Here is a 19,659-nt window from a genome sequence, read left to right on the forward strand (position 1 = left end):
CTGAAAATCACTTGCCCTATGAATTTAGTCTGTGCTAGAGACTCTGCTGTTTTTGATGGGATTTCTTTATTATTTACCGTAAGAAATATAACTGCTTAGTTACAGTAAAGTAGCCTGATACTTGAATCTAATTTCTTTGCAATGTTGACCCTGTAGATCTTGGATCATGCTGTCTGTTATACTGCAAGCAATGTTGACAGATTCTTAGATTAGAGATGACAGCAGCTTTATAGAGCTGTGAATCTGTTTGGTTTATAAGACGTCTTTATCGCTGCTCAGGCTTCCTTAAGGGAAAGGATTTTGAACCCAATAAGAAGAAAAAAAATGCTCATTTTAAGATAAATTCTTTACAAAAAACTATTTAAACAATAGTCTAAATCCAGAGAAACTCCATGGAGTGAAGTTACTCCAGATTTACACTTGTGTCAATGAAATAGGATTTGACGCTCAGATTTTCACTCCCGTAACTAAGATCAGACATGACTGCATATGTTGTATCTCATTCATTCCTGAAGATAACTTTAGATAGCAAGCCAAAAGTCAACCGGTGACTGCAATCCCTCATAGAAGAGTCCTTGGTTGAAATTCTGGCTCCGTTTAAACCACTTCAGTGGAGCCAGGATTTTACTCCTAGAGAATTTAACAGATAGTTATAACCTCTCTGTAGGTTTTTTGATCCATCATTTAGAGTTTAATAGAAAATTCTGCAAAAAAGCTACAGAAAAGTTCTCTTTTTAAATTAAATTCAATGGGCATTATGGTAATTTCTATAGAAAACTATTGGCTTCATCCATATTTGGTTCTATAGGATTTTTCCATTAGGGATTCACATGCCAAATGCTGCCTTTTCTCTCCCAGATCCAAGACCCAAAAGACAATGGAACTGGTACAATTGTGCTACTAAGTCAAGGGCCAGCTCACACACCAGGGATTCCCGATCCCAAATATACACCTCAGATGATGCTCCACATGGATTCCATTCACAAATTAGTTGGAATAGCAACAAATACAATTTTGTAGGGCCAGATCAGGACCAGGTGACCTCTGCACATGTCTGATATGGACTTAAATCCGGTGCATTGTTATAATGTCCAATACACCTTCTGATTCTGGTTTCAGGATAGCACCCTGGAGAACAGTTAAATGCTAGTGGCACAGGCAGGAAAGGGGCAGCAGCATCCATGCAGATCTGGCAGCTGGTTTCTGTGAGCAACTACTACAGAGAGAAAACAACTTTATCATTAAACTCTTTGATAACAGTACAGAGAAGAATATACAAGGCCCATTCTGTGTTTGTGACAATGTGTTAATTAATGGGAATTCAGAAGAATGTTAATTTTACTTGGTTCCATCCCTTCATTTGAAAAACTCAAATTAATAACTTGGAGTCAAAGCCTAAAAACCAGTATGTCTTTGAGTAATTTTTACTCATATGAGTAACCCCACTGAGGTGAACAGGACCACTACTCTCAGTAAAGATTACTCACAAGAATAAGGATTTTGAAAGAGCTAGCCTTTTCTTTGCACCCTACTGGGACTTAATTAGCTGTGTGTGTTTTAGAGTCAATTGTTAATCTTCTTGGGTCTATTTGCTGGTGATAGGGATAGGACTAAAAGCCTTAGAAAAAGATATATCCCTCCCCACCCCTCCCCAAATACCTTTCTGTCTGACCTCTTTTAAAAAAAAAAGTCAGGTTCAACTAGTGATGCTTTAATTTATATTTTTCCTTGAGACTTCTTTATATTCTTGTACTTAATTTTTAATACAGTCCATTAACTTTCCAGGTTTGGCTCTCTGGTATATATGTTGACCAGTACTATGTGGAAATATTTTAAAATAGATAGATTCTTTAGAGAGGAATTATTGCCAGTTATTATAATAAAAAATAAATAAGTGCTTTATGTAGCATTTTGATATCCATTGCTATGCCTTATACATTCTAGCATATTGTTTATGAACAGCGTCTCTAAGAAAAGAAGATGGAATCAGAAGTTAAAAAGAGTTTTTGTAGCCACTCAGGATATTGTGTCAGATTCTCAACTGGTATAAATCTAGCCCTGTGTGCTCCTTCCCCACCCCCATGGTTTTGTTTCCTTAGCATGGTAAATTACCTGGTCCCTTTGCTTTTACTCTGCACTGCTTGCTTAATATAAGGCATAGGAGCATCTCAGTTTAAGCAGGGGAGAAAAAAATAAAGCAGCTCCTTTCTGTGATGCATAAGATCCAATATAATCCCCTTAGGGGATGAAAAATAGCAGCATTTGGAGTCCAGGGCTAATACAAGGGGGTTGGCAACAACTGTCAATTTTAAAGTGCATCCAAAACTCAGATCTCTGACATCAATGAAAAAAAAAAAAAGCTACCTCAACTAAATCATCTCAAAGCTATTTGCATAATGGGTCCAGAGGCGGCACAATATAAGTAGGGAGGCACTAGCCATCCAAAGAGAACTTCGCACCCGTTCTATTGGATACTGCAAGTGTCTGTAGTAAAGAAGGAAAACTCTGAAGCTCAGATGTGCAAATACATCTAAAGAAGGAATGAACTGAAGATCCTCTTGGGAGAAAGATCAACCAAACCCAGAAAACACAATCCAGGTAATTTATACATTTTTAAGCTGCCTCCTTACCTTTTCTTCTTAAGATTGTACTGGATAGTATAGCATTCCTCAGCATGCCACTGTTAGAGCCACTATTCAAGGATTTTGTCAGAGAGTAATAGAAGTCTGCCATTAAGAGAGGTAACACTTGTTTTCTGTTTAGAAACTGGTGTATTGTCTTCTAAAACTTTTAGCAGAGAGTGTGTATTTCTTTCACTGAGCAAGTCTGCTAGGGATATTATTTAGCTAATTGGAATGCATAGTAACATACATGAACATAATAACATGAACTTCACTGTTTGGTAAATAAATGATCAGAACTTAGAGAAAATGTGTTAGGTGCTTCAGAAATTCCAGACACAGATCAGAACATGTAGATACTATTTTTATGCATGTGGGTTGTAAAATGTGATGATATTCTTTGACTTGACCAAAAAGTGGTAGGTGCTTTCCAAACACAGAAGATAGTCCCTGACCTAAGAGTGCACAAATATATTATATGAATCTCTCTCTCACTCACCCCCCCCCCATTTTGAGTGTGTACCCACAAGAAAGAAAACTCAGTTGCTTATTTAAGGTGAATTTCTAACTAAAGGCAGAACAAAACTGTGCTGCAAACCCTGGGATTATTTTAAGGCAGTCCTTTAGTTTAACAGAGGGAGTTATTTAATGAAAACCATCCTTGGGGCAGGTGTACGTGCATGTGTAAAATACAAAACAATATGCTAACAGTTTCAAAAGGGAAGGCTAGAATAGTCTGATCAAAAGATATTAAAAAATGCTAAATGTATATGACATTTAAAACCCAAATAGCTGTTCTGTACAGAAAGTGAGCTAGCCCTTGACATTACCTACAAAGAATTTGCAAATTCTTTGGAGCACGTCAAACAAAGTGAGAGAGCGGTAAGAAAAATTAAAAGGGACAGGAAATAATTTCCATGAGACACTCCAGTCTCTGCAGCAGCTCAGAGCGCTTTGTACTTACCCAGGCTTCTTCCTGAGTTACTAGGTACATTGTAATTATTGTTGGTTTTGTTCCATTGCTCTTCCCTGTCCTTTACTTTCCCATAAAAGCTGCAGGAACTCCTTTCCCACAATGACATCCATCCGGCTGCTGCTGCTCTCCCTAACTCTCTCCAGTGTCTGTGTCAGTCTGGGGCAGCTCATTCCAGAGGCAAACGAGAATGGAGATAGAAGCCATTTGGATGACATCCTGCAAAGGGCAGAAAGCATCATCCTTCGGTCTATCCTTAAGAAAGCAGAAGAGGAGGAAGAGACTAATAAAGGTAGACGTGACATTGGTGCTGTTAGCACGCTGCTTAGATGGCGATCTTTAATTTCGTTGTGCTTAGTTCCTAGGGTCTATTTTTCTTTTCTGAGAATAATAAATAAAAGGGGGGAAGAGTTAGGCCAGCTGTGACACAGAGAAATCAGGAAAAGAGATTTTCTTCCCTAGGGAGCCTGGGAACTGCTGCACCAGATCAGACCAATGCTCCACCTAGCCTGGCATCATGTAGAAGATGCTTCAGAAGGGATGATAGAATCACTGTGATGAACCTGCCTGTACAGAAGGTTCCTGCAGGGGCAGCTCTAAAGTTAAAACAAGGCAATCGTACTCTCAGCTGCTCCCTGCTAGCCTCCTTGTCACCTGGACATCAGATGCTCCTTACCACTCACACTCCCCCTGTCAGAATGCAAGGGGTCACATTTCCATGGAGTGCCCAGGCTGCCGCTGGCAACATCTCACAAATCCTCTGCTCCCAACAGCCACAGCAGCAGAAACTGGCCCTGATCGGAAGCTTGTGGAAGAAAAGGTGCAGGTAGCTGCAGGTCCTGTTGCCAGAAGGAAAGGGAGAAGGGAGCTGGCCCTAGAAAGCCCACCCTCACCTTCCTAGAAACTTACTTTTCTTTTTTTAAATGAAAGCAGAGATTCTCAGGTAGTCATATGAATCCAGGAGCTAGGGCTTTAAGAAAAGGTATAAATATCGCAAGACATGCAATAAAAATCATAAGAACTGGTTGCACTGAGTTCCCAGACTTTCAAGATGTCCTTTACTCCCCTGCCTCTACCTGCCACTCAGCCCTACCACCTCCCCTGGCATGCAGCTCCTGCCCTGTACCCACCTCTGCTGGCACTGCAACTAAGCGCCTCACACTGCCCCTGTGCCTCCAGCCCCTAGCCTGACTTTACAGCAGCCCCCTTTCCCAAATTTCTATGGAGCAATGCTCTAGAATAGCATATTGGGTCCTATCATTGGATTGCCTCCCAATTCTTTTTCAGACTGGATTTTTTTTTCTTTCAAACCATCCTTGCTGAAATGATCATATGTCAGTCTGCACTTGGCTACCCCATCCAGAGTAACTCCATTCCACTCCACAGAGTTGCTCTAGGTTTACAGTGGTGTGACTGGGAGTGGCATATAACCCTATGCTCCCTCCAGAGCTATAATAAATATACCCCAGGGAGCTCACAGTTCAGCTTCCAGATGAGTAATGATAATCACGAAAGTTCATTAACGCTGGTCATTTCCTTGGACAGAACCAAGCGCTCCTCAGCCAGACTCGTTTTCCAAAAGACAACACCCTGGGAAGAGATTCCCCAGTGACCTAGAGAAGAGGCAGCACCCTGGGAAAAGGGAAGATGAGGAAGAGGCATCTTATGGAGAAACTCAGAAGAGACAACATCCAGGGAAAAGAGAGGAAGACGATGACCTTGACAGTGACATGGAGCTGCAGAAGAGACAGCATCCTGGCAGGAGGTCATTGTGGGACCAGTATGTTGATATCCCTAGCACTGAACTGGCCTTTCGGAATGAACTATCCAAAAGGCAACACCCGGGCAAGAGGTCTCTGATTTACAACAAGCGTCAACATCCTGGCAAGAGGAGCTGGGATGACAAGCTGGATCTGGGCGACCAAGACATGGAGAAACGCCAGCACCCTGGAAGAAGATACATGGATTCTGAAAGTCCAGATTATGATGCCCCCTGTGACCTCCAGGATTCCTTCAACTGTCGCAAAGGCAGCTTCTTGCTCGAGTTACTAGATAATGTCAACAACGGCAGAGTAGAAGAGAAGCAGCAGCATCCTGGGAGGAGGTTTGCTTGGGAAGGTGAAGCAGGAGCAGAGAAGTGAGAAAGGGCGATTGCATTGGCCATCATTTACATTTGATTCAGTGTGATCTGCCAGGCCACCTAAAGTTCTGTTCATTCCCCTCCCTACTCTCTGCTGCTGACCTGCCATATGAGTAACTCCTTAGAAATAAAGCTAAAGTCCTCGAGGATTAAAGCCCTGATTCAGCTAGATACTACGCATGTACATGGTCCCACTGAAGTAAATGGCACATCTCACATATTTAAAGTTAAGGATGTGCTTACTTTGCTGACTCAGGGCACTAGGCTTAATCCTGCCAAGTGCTGAGTGCCTTCAACTCCCACCAACATGGTAATTGAGGGTGCTCAGTATCTTACAGGATCAGGCTCTAAGATGATCCTTTATGTGGACCCACCAATGAGGGCTAGAATGGCCCCGTTATATGAGTTCAGGATACTAGATGATGAAGCAGAATAATTGCATAAGAAGAGCCATGTAAGTGAAAACAAGGGAATACAAGTGAATTTACAGAGTGGGAGAGAACAACTACAACAACAACAACATGAAGTGATTTCAAAATGAAATTTAACAGGGTTTTACTTTTAAATAATACATTAGTGAAACATGTACGCTTATGCACTTCAGCCTATTCTGATAATAAACATTAATTCCTGGGCAGAGAGAGATTATGCGCATATGTAACAAACTGGATGTTTAGCTTTAAACCTTGCCTTCAAACAAACGACTCAAAACCAAACAATATTTCATTTAGAAAACTACAGAACAAGGACATTTAACATGTCATAACAATTCAACAAGTTGAGAAGAACCGTGTGTGTGACTACACAGCAGGGTCCTCTAATCAATACATCTACATTTCAGTCATTTGATTTGAAACCGATGTCTTCTCTTTATTAGACAGCAACATTTTAAATTGCAACAAGCAGGCATTTTCTCTATAGGAGAATTTTTGTTGTTCTTCTAATTCAGTTTCTCCCGCTCCTCATTAAAAAACGTTTTCACTTTATGTGGTCTACAGATTCTGCAAGGTGTTTATTTAGCATGAACAATTAATAAATATCAATAGTCAATCCCATTGTAACTTTGGGTGTCCTTTATGGTTGTGCAAATGCAATTCAATAACATGAAAAATATCAACTCCTCCTGAGTTTAAATTAATATGAAAAATATTTTTCTAGGAATCATTATCTTGCATCCTGGTGGTTACTACATGTTTGTATATAGAACTATTTTGCTATTGAAGTGGAAGGCTGATTTGTACAAAATATAGTACAGTCCCTTTTGAAACCTTCTACTTGTGTATTATAATAAAGATATGCATCTGGAATAAACCCACAAGCATCCTTGTTATACAGCTGCACAATGAACGTCAGTTATTTGACTCTGAGACTTATACACAAAAGCATGTTTTAGTCTAAGTCAGACTGGTTCTACATAACATAAGAAATTTTATTTCTTTGGTACACGTACAGGTTGAACCTTGAAATGTCGGTCAATCTGTGCAGCATGGGTATGTGTCTATACAAAGACAACCTTTCAGGCCAGTGACAAGAGATGGAGTAATTCACCATTCTTTAATGCTTGGACAACACTTAATGCTCTGTGCTTAGTAACCAGTTACACAGGTGTAACTAAGATTGGAGTCTGACCTGGTTACTGCAACTGCATGAACAGATTGTGCATTTGAACACACACATTTCACATTAGATATCTAAGCAGTCATTTGCACACGTAACTACAAATAGTTGTATGTGTGTGGTGACATGCAAATTGGCCTGCAATGCATACCACCCTAGGTTTATTATTAAAATCTGACACTGTGCAACTCACCTACTTCACAGTGTATCAGCAGCAGAGCAAAGAACAGGAACTAGGAGTGCTGACTCCATATTTCCTGGTCTTACCTCTAGATACACTGATTTTCTTGATCAATAGACATTTATCAAGTGATGTTGAGGTCATCTGCTATGTTAGAAGTAGTAGCACTATGGTCAATATAGCCCATGGCTTTTAAAAAAATCTGGTTTTTCAAAGCAGATTTATCCTACTTGATTAATCTGATCAAAATATTTTAATACAAAACTTCCATCCTGTAACGTAGTTTTCCTTTTCATAGGATTCCTATGATACAGCTTTTTTTCCCCCTCGAAGAACTTCACTGCTTAGACATGTTGGTGGTGCCATATGGGTGTGTTACCCTGGAGAGAAATAATTAGCAATCTTAGCAAGTGTCACTGAAGTTAGAGGTTCCCAAGGTGACCCACATGCAATGTGGGCAATCAAGCAATTTGCATCTTTGGAGATAATTTGTCCTGTTATATGCCTGTGATGACTGGCAGGCATCAATTACTGGCAATGGCTTTCTAATTAACAACTGGTGAGTAAATCCTCAAAGCAGATAGATGGGTACATCTTGTACACTTCGACATCCATTGGCACACTTTGTGCATCAGATGCCTTTTAAAGGAGGTCTTTCTCATTTTGTAATGGAAGAAAGGAATTAGTTTAAAGACATTTCCTTGTGCATTATTCCATGCATCATTTCCGATTAATCAGGCTTTTTAAAACAGGGAGAACCCTAACAATTGACATGTGACCACCAACATGTGCCTTAACAGGTGCAAAATAAAGAAATGGGGCTAGAATGTTTTTCATAATTTCAGGAATAGACAAACATTCCATAGCAGCAAACAAAACACAACAGAGTCCCACAAGATGGGCACCCTTGTGAATCTACTCCAAGAATGCTGAAGGAAGAACACGTAAGAAGCCAAAGTTTGGAAAAAAAAAATAGACTGATGTAGTTCTGCAGCTGTGGGGCCTTAGGGAAATTATCTGCTGGTCAAAGTTATTCACACACAGCTAAAAGGTAAGGTGCTAACCACAAATGAAGATAAGAGGGCACAGTCAGAAAGTCAGACATCATGAAAAATACTTTACCTCTATTACAAAGAGCATTGCAGATCGTTAAAAAGGTAAAGAGTTTAAAAATCCAATTTACTCTTCATTCTGGATACTTTTTGGTTTTGCACTTTTCTCTCAGAGGAGAGAATGAAAAATCAGCAATTCAGTTACACTTTTTTCTACGATTGGTTTTTATTTCAGGATTTCAGCACTATCAGTGGGATGCTTATTTGTTTAAAGAAAACCACCACCTCCGTTAGATTTCCTTTTTAAAGGAATTATTTCTGTCAGCATTAGATTTTGTAAAAGCTTCTTTTTTTGTGGGGGAGGGGGGTAAGGGAGGGGTGTATAAATTTTAGGCCAAATCTGAGCTGACAATGTTTTACATTCAGTCAAGTTTAGCACATCTTTTTTGTGACTGCAATTTTTTATAATTGGCATGAACTTTGTAATGAAGTGCTGCTAGCGTTGAACTAAGCCAGGCATAATGCAAGCAGAATGAGATGTTAGGAAATCTTCCCTCACACAGTTCTGCCAGTATACCTCAATCATTAGCCACAGCTAGGGCTGGCTGGAAAACAATTCCATTTTGCAAACAAATATTGAGGTTTCAAAAAAAATTTCTGTTCCATGGTGGCACAAAACCAAAACCTTTAGAATTTTGTCATGAAAAACAGATACCGAGACACCCCAGAATAGCTAACAGCCTGTTAGTGCACTTACAAAAGTGGAAGATTCTGTCCAAGTCCCTGCTGTGGCATGAAATAGCATTTTTCAATACGAAAAGTTTCACATTTTTTTTGACCAGCTCTTTCCACAATACTCCATCTACTCCAGTGCCGGGCCCCTGAAAAGGTCTGCAACAGCTCCTGAAAAAAGGAATGCTCAAGCAGAGACTAAACCCAGCTGAATCTGCTAGTAAACGGGGTGCTTTAACGTGGTGGTCTAGTCAAAACTGGGGTCAGTCACGGGATTCCACTCAGGAAAGTGCACGTCACTGGCAAGACGGTTTGAGTGTGTCTACACCAGTGGTTCTCAAACAGTGGGTCGTGACCCTTTTTTAATGGGGTCACTAGGGCTGGCTTAGACTTGCTGGGGCTCATGGCCAAAGTCCAAGCCCGAGCGCTTCAGCTCTGGGGAGCAGGGCACAGGTTACAGGCCCCCTGCCTGGGGCTGAAGCCCTTGGGCTTTGGCTATGACCCCCTGGCCTGTGGCAGTGGGGCTTTGGCTTTGCCCCCCACTCCATCCCAGGGTGGTGGGGCTTGGGTGGGCTCAGACTTCGATCCCCACTTCTGCGGTCCCGTAGTAATTTTTGTTGTCAGAAGGGAGTTGCGGTGCAATGAAGTTTGAGAACCCCGGTCTACACTTTGAGCTGGAGGTGTGCATTCCAGTTCAGGGAGACAGACCTGGGCTAGCACATGCTAAACAGAGTGTAGCTGTGTCAGCATGAGGGGCTAGTCTCCCTAGTGTAGTGGACAGGTACGTATAGGGAAGGCTAGCCCTCCTGCCACTCCACCTTCACTGCATTTTTAGTGCACTAGCTTGATCAGAGCTAGTGTGGGTGTCTCTCCTCTCCTGAGGCTGGAATTCACACCTCCAACTTGAAGGAAAGAGATCACAGCTGCAGTTCACCCTGAACTGTAACAGTAGTACAGTACTATTTGAAATGCTCTTCCCAATGTCTGATATCAGCTGTGAAGTGCACAGGTTGGATGATGAAACATGAGGTAATATTAGAGAACAGCCTGAATCAGAGCTCCGGATCTGAAAATCCACAAACGTTATTGGGAAGGGGGCGGTTTGGAGCGAGATCCGAACTCTGCACTTAAGTATAATTGCTAAATAGTATTTTTTCAGTTACGTAACAACCTTCATCCCATACATATACAAGCATCATTGAACCTATTGCTGAACTGCAGCCACCTCTGAGGTGCAGGGTGGCAGCTACTCTGACTCTCCGCTCTTAGTGGGGGAGAAATTTGCTCAGGACCTTGGGGCAGAACCCTATTCTTATGAGATATCTAATCACCACACACAGCAGATGGATCCAAGTTTATCAGGTCTCACCAGAAAAGACATGCAATGCAGCTTCTCAGTCTTGAAAGGCTGCAAGTCTGACTGCACCCTGGTGGCCCCATCGAGTCTATGTATTTCAAATCTGATACTGCAGGCACTAGGCTAGCCCTCCAGGTGACAGTGTTCAATAACGCAAACAATAGAGCACGTAGGGACAGGGATGGAAGTGTCAGTAGAGAGTACCAAAGATTGCGGCAAGCCTGAGAAGAGAGCCCGGCAAGCAGAGTTGGGACACTATTAATCTCTTCCATATGCGTTTGTATAATTGCAGGGTAGTGGTGAGTCAGTGAGATCATTAACTGTCGGGCCACTGCACATGCATGATTACTTCTAATAATGTCAACCCTGGCTCAGTGAACCTCGTTCCCTTTGAAAAGGCTCAGAAATCCAGTCAGAACTATGGCTTGGGAAAAATAAACCCTGAACTCTAGTATCAGCTTCTCAAGAAGGCAAGAATATATCCTGATATCCACACTAGCTCTTGGTAGGACCCAAATTTAGTGGCCATATTGGGTACTGAGCACTTCTCAAAATCTGGCCCTTGTTTAGGTGCCTAATTAGGAGCTGAGCTCTCTCGAAAATATAGCCCCAGCCAGTGCGGGGTGCTGAGCCCTTGACAATCTGACCCAGAGACATTCTTCTGTCAGTATTAACCCAATATGCCCTATGAGTATGAAGAGACTCATGTTTCCATGGTGCGAGTGTCAGGAAATGTTCTCACCTTCTTGAGTAGCTGAGGCTAGAGATCAGGGTTTATTTTTCCAAAGCCATAGTTCTGACTGGATTTCTGAGCCCTGGTCTACGGTGGGGGTGGGGAGGGGAAATCGATCTAAGTTATGCAACTTCAGCTTCATGAATAATGTAGCTTAGATCAACTTACCATGGTGTCTTCACCGCAGTGAGTCCACTGCTGCCACTCCCCCGTCGACTCTGCCTGCACCTCTCACAGCGCTGGAGTACGGGAGTTGACGGGAGAGCGCTCGGGAGGTCGATTGATCAATGAGCCAGAACCAACATCATTAGAAATAATCATACGTGTGCCATAACCAGACAGTTAGAGCTCACTGACTCACCACTACCCTGCAATCTGGCTCTGAGCTCTTTGGAAAAAATCTTAACCGCACTGAGCTCATGCAGAGGGTAGCTGGGGCAGAAAAGCAAAAGGTGACTAAGTCATCCTCATACCTTCCTTGACCCTTGTCTGGCTGGGGGAGAAGGGGTACAAAGCAGCCCATAGTACAAATTAGGGCTGCTGTAACATGCACCAGTTAGAATAACCCCTTAAGGACTGTTCTGCCGGCCAAGAATTAGTGGAGTGCACCACACTCTGGGCCTGCCCCCTTCTCACCCTTTGCTTATCTCCTGCTCCGGGAGAGGGAGACAGGAGGCATTGACAAAACCTGCAATGCTGACTTTATTCTAGTCCAGGTTTCTCCCATGCTTGTGGAGCCCTTTGGGCTGGTTTCAGGTCCCTTTGCACTTGCCAAATTTGACCCATATTATTTCTTCTGCTTTTTGCATCACTCAGTTTATGCTATGACTTCTCTTCTCTGCATGCCTGCATGGTCTATAAGAACAGCCACTATGCTGCTTATAACATAGCTATTGCTTGTGTTGTCTCACTGTATATCTTATAAAGGCTAGACCTGTGACTGTGTTTGATAATGAACTTGCTTTAGTCACTCACACAGATCTGCTCTCTATTCTCCAGCTGGCTTCTCTTCTTAATGTCTCTGCTCATAAGTTTGGCACTGTTGGCTCAAGAGCCTTTCATGAATAGCCTGCAACAGCTTTTCTGCCGCAGACTGTCTCTATCCAAATCTCTTCCATGAATGTCTCTTCTCACTTGTGTCTTCAATTCCTTCCTCCTCTGCTGTCATTTCTTATTTCACTTAAGCGGTATTATTAAACTCTGTAAAGCTGTTCAGAGGATACAATTTGAATGAAGGGCACTAGGCAAAATAAAGCTATATTTGAGTGTCCTGCTCAAATCCACTCAGGATTGTCTTTTTCTGGACTATAAAAAAGGAACTTAGCAAATGGTGCAAAGTCAGTGGGAAGAGCACAACACTAATTAGCTGATGTAAGCGACCCCCATGGAAGCTGGCACCGTGGGCGGCAAGCGGATTGAATCCTGTTAGTTATTTAGGGTCATGCTCTATATGCACTCCACGCACTAGGATGGAGTGGGCAAACTTTGTGGCCCGAGGGCCTCATCTGGGTGTGGAAATTGTATGGGGGGCCATGAAAGCTCACAAAATTGGGGGTTGGGAGTGTGTGGGGGGTGAAGGCTTCACCTACGGGTGCAGGTTCTGGAGTGGGGCTTGGGATGAGGGGTTGCGGGTGCTGGAGGGTGCGCTGGGCTGGGACCAAGGGGTTTGGAGAGCAGGATCAGAGCTGGGGTGCAAGAGGGCATCAGGGGTGCAGGCTCCAAGCAGCGCTTACCTTAAGCAGCTTCTGGAAGCAGCAGCAGCATGTCCCCTCTCCGACTCCTAAGTGGAGGTGTGGCCAGGGGACTCTGCGCATTGCCCCGTCCACAGGCGCCACCCCTGCAGCTCCCATTGGCCACAGCTGCCAGCCAATGGGAGCTGCGGGGGCAGTGTGTGGCACCCCCTGGCTGCCCCTATGCATAGGAAGTGGAGCGGGGACATGCTGCTGCTTCTGGAGCCGTGAGGAGCCACAGCACAGGCAGAGCAGGGGAAGCCCCCAACCCCACTCCCCAGGTGGAGCTCGAGGGACGGATGAAAATGTCTGAAGGGCTGGATGCGGCTCCCGAGCAGTAGTTTGCCAACCACTGCACTAGGATCTGCAGACTCCAGCCCTGGATCAGACTCTAACCCTCCCCTCTCTTAGGGGTTCAGAGCCCAGGCTACAGCCTGTTACTTTTAGCCCCATAGTCCCACAAGCCAGAGTCAATTGACCCAGGCTTTGAGACACAGAGTCATGGGTTTTTCTTTGCAGCATAGACATACCCCATGAAACTACAGGTGCTGAAGTGTTTGCAGGATCAGGGCTTTCAATTGTAAGCACCTGTGATAAATAAAGTGTGTGTAGGGGGTTGGGAGCTCCCAGCCAGCCAGTTGGCTGTAAAATCTCTCTTGGTAGCTGTTCTCTACTTGCTTTACCTGTAAAGAGTTAAAATGTCCCCCAGGTAAAGGAAAAAAAAGTGGGCACCTGACCAAAAAGAGCTAACGGGAAGGCTAGAACTTCTTAAAATTGGGAAAAACTTTCCCTTTGTCTGTTCTCTCTGGGCTGCAGGGACACGGAACAGCAATGCTATAAGCAGGAATGCTGTGTAAGGTTGAACCAGGTATGAAAAACTATCTTCCATACCTAGAAGGAATCATTTGGATAAGGAATGTTTAGATCAGTTTATTTCGGCTTGTGGCTCTCCTCTGTGCTAACCCCAGATGCTTTTGTTTGCTTGTAACCTTTAAGCTGAACCCCCACGAAAGCTATTTTGGGTGCTTAATTTTCTTTAAAACAAAAAGGAAAAAAATACACCTTTTTTAAGAACAGGACTGTATTTTTGGTGTCCTAATAAGTTTGTGCATATGCTGTTTGATTAGCTGATGGCAACAGCTAATTTCCTTTGTTTTCTTTCTCAGCTCTTCCCCAGGGGGCGTAAGGGCTTGAGGGTACCCCACAGGGAGGAATTCCCAAGTGCTCCTTCTTGGTTCAAGGGTTTTTTGTGCATTTGGGTGGTGATAGCGTTTACCAAGCTAAGGTCAGAGAGAAGCTGTAACCTTGGGAGTTTAATACAAGCCTGAAATGGCAAGTATTAATTTTTGAATCCTTGCGGGTCCCCCTTTCTGCACTTGAAGTGACAGAGTAGGAATTCAGCCTTGACAGCGCCTTAAGTCAGTGTTTGGGTTTTTTATTTGCATACAAACCAGTGGCACTTTAGGAATAGTAGTTATTATAATGCTCATGCCAATGCTCAAAGTCAGTGGGAATTTTTCCATTGCCTTCACTGGGCATTGGATTAGGTCCATGATCAGAATATGTGCCCCAACTCTTGCCTGGAACAATAATGCAATGTCATATGTCCAGCTGTAACAGGAATGTTTATAATTCAGAGTTGCAAAGCTAAGCTACTCCGTTAAAGTTTCACATTCCAGAATCATCACCAACTACTGAAGCATAAAGGAGTTTGATTCCCTAGCAGCATCCCTTACAAACTTCTTCAATGTGGGTTTGGTTTTTGGCTGGGGGGGAGATGAGAGAAGTTTAAAATGTGTTGAGAGGTATTAATTATGCAGCTTGTCCTCATCACTAAAGCCATGCCCCTCCAGCCTCCTGAACATGATGCTGTGACAAATGCTCAACCTCCATTTTAAATCATTATAATTAGCATGGGCTGAGCATTTTCACAGGGACATGCGGTCCCAACAAAACCCTTTATTATTATTTTTTAAATGGCACTCAAACTCCTTGAGCTGATGAAACAGCATCAGCAAAGCTTGAAGTCATTGCTCACCCACTGACTCACTCAGCTAACATTACATTGCCAACTGCACTTTTGAAGTAATATTTACACCAGTGGTCTCCAACATTTTTAAGCACAAGATCATTTTTTGAATTTAAATGCAACCCAGGATCTACCTCAAAGAAAATGTAGAAATAACAGTAATCACACAAACCAAATGCCCCTGGCCCTGCCCCTTCTGATGCCCTGCCCCTTCTCCAAGGCCCCACCTTGCTCCCTCCATCCCCCCTCCCTATGTCGCTTACTTTTCCCCACTCTTACTTGCTTTCATCAGGCTGGGGCAGGAGGTTGGGGTGCAGGGTGGGCTCTGGGCTGGGGCTGAGCAGAGGGGTTTGGAATGTGGGAGGGATTCTGAGCTGAACCTGGGGCAGAGAGTTGGGGTGCAGGGGGGTGTACAGGGTGCAGGCTCTGGGAGGGAGTTTGGGTACAGGAGGGGGCCTCAGGGCTGGGCAGGAGGTTGGGGTGCAGGAGGGGGCTCAGGGCTGGAGCCAGAAGTTAGGGTGCAGGAAGGGGTTCAGGACTGTGGCAGGAGGTTGGAGTGTGGGAGGGATGCAGGCTCCAGCCAGGCACTGTTTACTCAGGCAGCTCCCGGGCAGCGGCACAGCAGGGATAAGGCAGGCTCCCTGCCTCCCCTGGCCCCCTGCTACTCCTGGAAGCAGCTGGCATGTCTGGCAGCTGCTCCTGGGGGGGAGGGGCAGGTGGCTCTGTCCACTGCCCCGTCCACAGGCACCGCCCCTGCAGCTCCCATTGGCCGTGGTTCCCCATTCCTGGCCAATGGGAGCCATGGAGGTGGTGCCTGCAGGCGAGAGCTGTGAACTGAGACCTCCTTGCACCCCAGGAGCCGTACATGTTGGCTGCTTCTGGGAGCAGCACAGGGCCATGGCAAGCAGGGAGTCTGCCTTAACACTGCTGGACTGTTAGTGGCTGATCTCCGGGTTTAGCTGCAGAAGGGTTGGCAACCCTAGACAGAGACTGAGATTGTCTGTCAGAGGCTCCACAACTGACAAGTCGATTGCGATCTACTGGTTGGTGACCACTGAGTTAGACCATCCTAATGAACAACTCCCTGCTCCAGAGCAGTCAAAGGGAGGAACCACACACCAGAAGTGCTGAGGCAGAATCAAGTTCTACTATAACCAGTGACAGTGCACAGAGAGGATGCAAAGAGAAAGTCAGCTTGTTCTTAAGGAATAGAAATGTGGCAGGCTAGAGGTGGATGGAGTTTACTCTGCATGGGACAACGTCAGCAGTGAGTTATGAGGGAGGATTGGAGACTGAAGGTTCCACCAAGCTCTCAAATGGAATACAAGGAATCCCTATGAAAAGAGTTGGAAGGGGAAAGGTCTCTGAGATGGTGGGGGTACTGTACTGTACTCAGGGCTGCACTGTAACTCAGACTGGGGAATAGGTATTTCTGGATTCCATAAAGCCATTCAGGTTTGTTTCTCTTGATAAAACCGTTGCTGTCTAAAGATCTAAGAAGAAAACTAGAAAGAAACAACTTGCTGACAGAATCCCTGTTTGTGGCTGAGCAGGTGGCAACTCACTTGGAACATAAAAGGTCAGAAGAGGTAGAGATGGAAATGTCTTAGAGGATAGATTCTGTCCACCTGCGTAGACTAGACACAGCCCCTGACATGTCAGATATTGAACAGTTTGATTGATCTTAATCAGAAGGCCAAGAGCATATTTCAGTCACTGAGGCCTGGACTGGCACTTTGCAGTCTAGCTCTGTCATAGTATCTTTCCCCAATCTGAACCTTAGAGTCCAGAAGTTGGGGTACCAGCATGAATTCCTCTAAGCTTAATTACCAGCTTAGATCTGATAAGCTGCCACCAATCAGGAATTTGAGTGCCTGATACATTCTGGTCTCCCCAAAACCTTCCCTGGGGACCCCCAAGACCCAGACCCCCTAGATCTTAACACAAGGAAAGTAAACCCCTTTCCTCACCGTTGCCTCTGTCAGCCTTCCCCTCCCTGGGTTACCCTGGAAGATTACTGTGATTCAAACTCCTTGAATCACAACACAGAGAAATTAGGTCTCCTGGAGAGAGAGACAGATTCACGCTCTGTGAATCTAAAACAAAGGGATTCCACCCTTCCCCTCCCTTCTCCTTCCCTGTTAAGTATAGACTCAATTCCCTTGAGCCTCAACAAGGGGAAAAAAATCAGACAGGTCTTAAAAGCAAAACTTTTAATAAAAGAAAGAAAAAAGTAAAAGGTCTATCTCTGCAATTTAGATGGTAAAAAGTTACAGGGTCTGTCAGCTTAAGAAATTGGAGAAATAGCCTCCTCCAATAGAAATACAATTTAAAATACTTCCAGCCAAATACACATTTGCAAATAAAGGAAAACAAATAAAAAGACTATACTGCCTTTCTACCTTTATACTTACAAAATTGGAATAGAAGATTAGAGAGCCTGTAGGTACGTTTGGTCACTCTCAGAGCCCAGAGAGAACAAAGCAAAACCCAAAAAAACACAAACAAAGGCTTCCCTCCACCGAGATTTGAAAGTATTTTGTCTCCTGATTGGTCCTCTGGTCAGGTGTTGCAGGTCACTGTTTGTTAACCTTTTACAGGTGAAAGAGACATTAACCCTTAGCTATCTGTTTATGACAAGCTCAAGTAAGACATAGCACATACAGTGTAGCTGCGCTGTCCCAGGACCAGGATGGGGAGCAAACTGACTCACTAGAGCTGCTCCTGATTTATGCTGGTGTGAGATCAGAATTAGGCCTTACATCCCAAAGCAAGATTCAGGGGAAATGGAGGAGTCTCTCCTTGTTTTGCATCAGAAGTGTGGGAAACTCCTCTTTCAAGGCTGTGATACTAAACACTACACTAGCCCCATGTTCACTCAGAACTGGGGCCAGGCTTGTGACCCATAGCAGATCTCTTGACAAAACTGAGTTTGTAATGAAACCCCAAACCAATCAAACCCCCATATCTTTGGAGTTTTGCTGGACCTCTGAAAAAACCAAGGGCCTGACCCCTCGCTGACATAAATCAGTGCATTGAGTCAAATGGAGCTATTCTGATTAACATCAGCTGAGGTTCTGGCCCCAAGTTAACAACAACTAAACAAACAGCTCTGTATAACTGTTTCTTCTTCAGGTGTTTGTTTGTGTGTGGCGGGGGGAGGGAGGGAGGGAAGATTCACATTCGTGAGTAACATCAACATTGAAGGAAACAGCAAACACACAGAAGGTGAATCACGTTCCTGCTGACCAACAAGAGACAAGACTCCCACTTCTCTCCCTTGAGCTAAATAGGACCTCCCTTAGATGCTGATTCAGCAGTCCTAATACCTACTGCTGAACTGGGACGTTAACTGCTAGTTAGGTCCTCCAACCTCTTTGTAGGCCCTGCCTTTAGAAGGCGACAGCCTTCTCCCTCTCATATACACAAAGCCAAAGTGTCATAGAGGATCAAAACCAAACTGCAAAGTTTCCTGTGTGCATTGGAGCAATGAAGGCTCTCAGGAAAGAGTGCAGATTTGGTCCTAATAGGGTGACAAGATGTCCCAATTTTATAGGGACAGTCCTAATATTCAGAGCTTTGTCTTATAACAGGCACCTATTACCTGCTGCCTCCTGTCCCAATTTTTCACACTTGCTATTTGGTCACCCTAGGTCCTAATAAATGAAGAGTCCTACATGCAGTGCGAGTACTGCTACAAAACGGAGTGGACATAAGCCAGCATCCATACCCATCACATTAAAAGAAGTTAGCTTAGTCTCATCTGCCTAATGCTGTCCTAGCTGTGTATGTTCAGTTAGCCCAGCACTTGGGGGCTACAGGGACAGTGTGGGATTAGGACTGGGGAGTTGAGATGGAGGCAACTTGATTTTAAGACATTGTCCACAACATAAAACGACAACATAGGACACACCAATTAACCATTTGACTAACTTATGAAGCTGAGGCTGATATGTGAGATTATTGCCAAAGCTACTGTAAGAAGGGAAGAAGACAAAAGAGAAAGATCAAAGAGAAATGAAAGTTATAATCATACTTTTATGAAAGCTCTTAAAGTAGGCGCAGTCAAGGCAAAATGTAAGCGTATCACTTGAACAAGCTCTTTTGATGAGGAGCTTGTGTTGAAAGTGACAGCAATAACGGTCTGCGAGAAATAGAAATTGATCACTGTCAAGCAGGTAGCTCCTTTTGTCTAGCAGTAAGTTGATAACCAAGGTGCAATCTGCATGTTGTTTTTAGATATGTTGCTCTCAACATTTGAGCTGGTCGCTGCGCTAATCAGTATGGAAAAGATGACAAGTAGGGCTAATGGAGGCAGCTGAACCAAACCCCCAAGTTCCAAGACTCTCAAATACAGGTTTATTTGGGATCTCAACAGGGGTCCTGAGCTGGAACTGAATTGGTCGCCCCTCTAATTATTATTTTCAATAAAATATAATGATAAATATAGTCAAATGATAATAATATTTGTGTATTCTGAATCTTCCTCTGCTC

The 19,659-nt window shown here is 43.9% G+C and overlaps 1 protein-coding gene across 1 annotated transcript; it reads left to right on the forward strand.

Moving 5' to 3' along the window:
* The first annotated feature begins 2,458 nt into the window (after positions 1–2,458).
* TRH (thyrotropin releasing hormone) lies at positions 2,459–6,520 on the forward strand. Its single transcript, XM_050958407.1, has 3 exons — positions 2,459–2,598; positions 3,675–3,886; positions 5,140–6,520. The coding sequence occupies exons 2-3, from the start codon at positions 3,697–3,699 to the stop codon at positions 5,733–5,735; spliced, it is 786 nt and encodes a 261-aa protein (XP_050814364.1). The 5' UTR covers positions 2,459–2,598; positions 3,675–3,696; the 3' UTR covers positions 5,736–6,520.
* The last annotated feature ends 13,139 nt before the right edge of the window (positions 6,521–19,659 follow it).

This window comes from Gopherus flavomarginatus, chromosome 6, assembly GCF_025201925.1.
Source record: "Gopherus flavomarginatus isolate rGopFla2 chromosome 6, rGopFla2.mat.asm, whole genome shotgun sequence".
Classification (NCBI taxonomy): domain Eukaryota; kingdom Metazoa; phylum Chordata; order Testudines; family Testudinidae; genus Gopherus; species Gopherus flavomarginatus.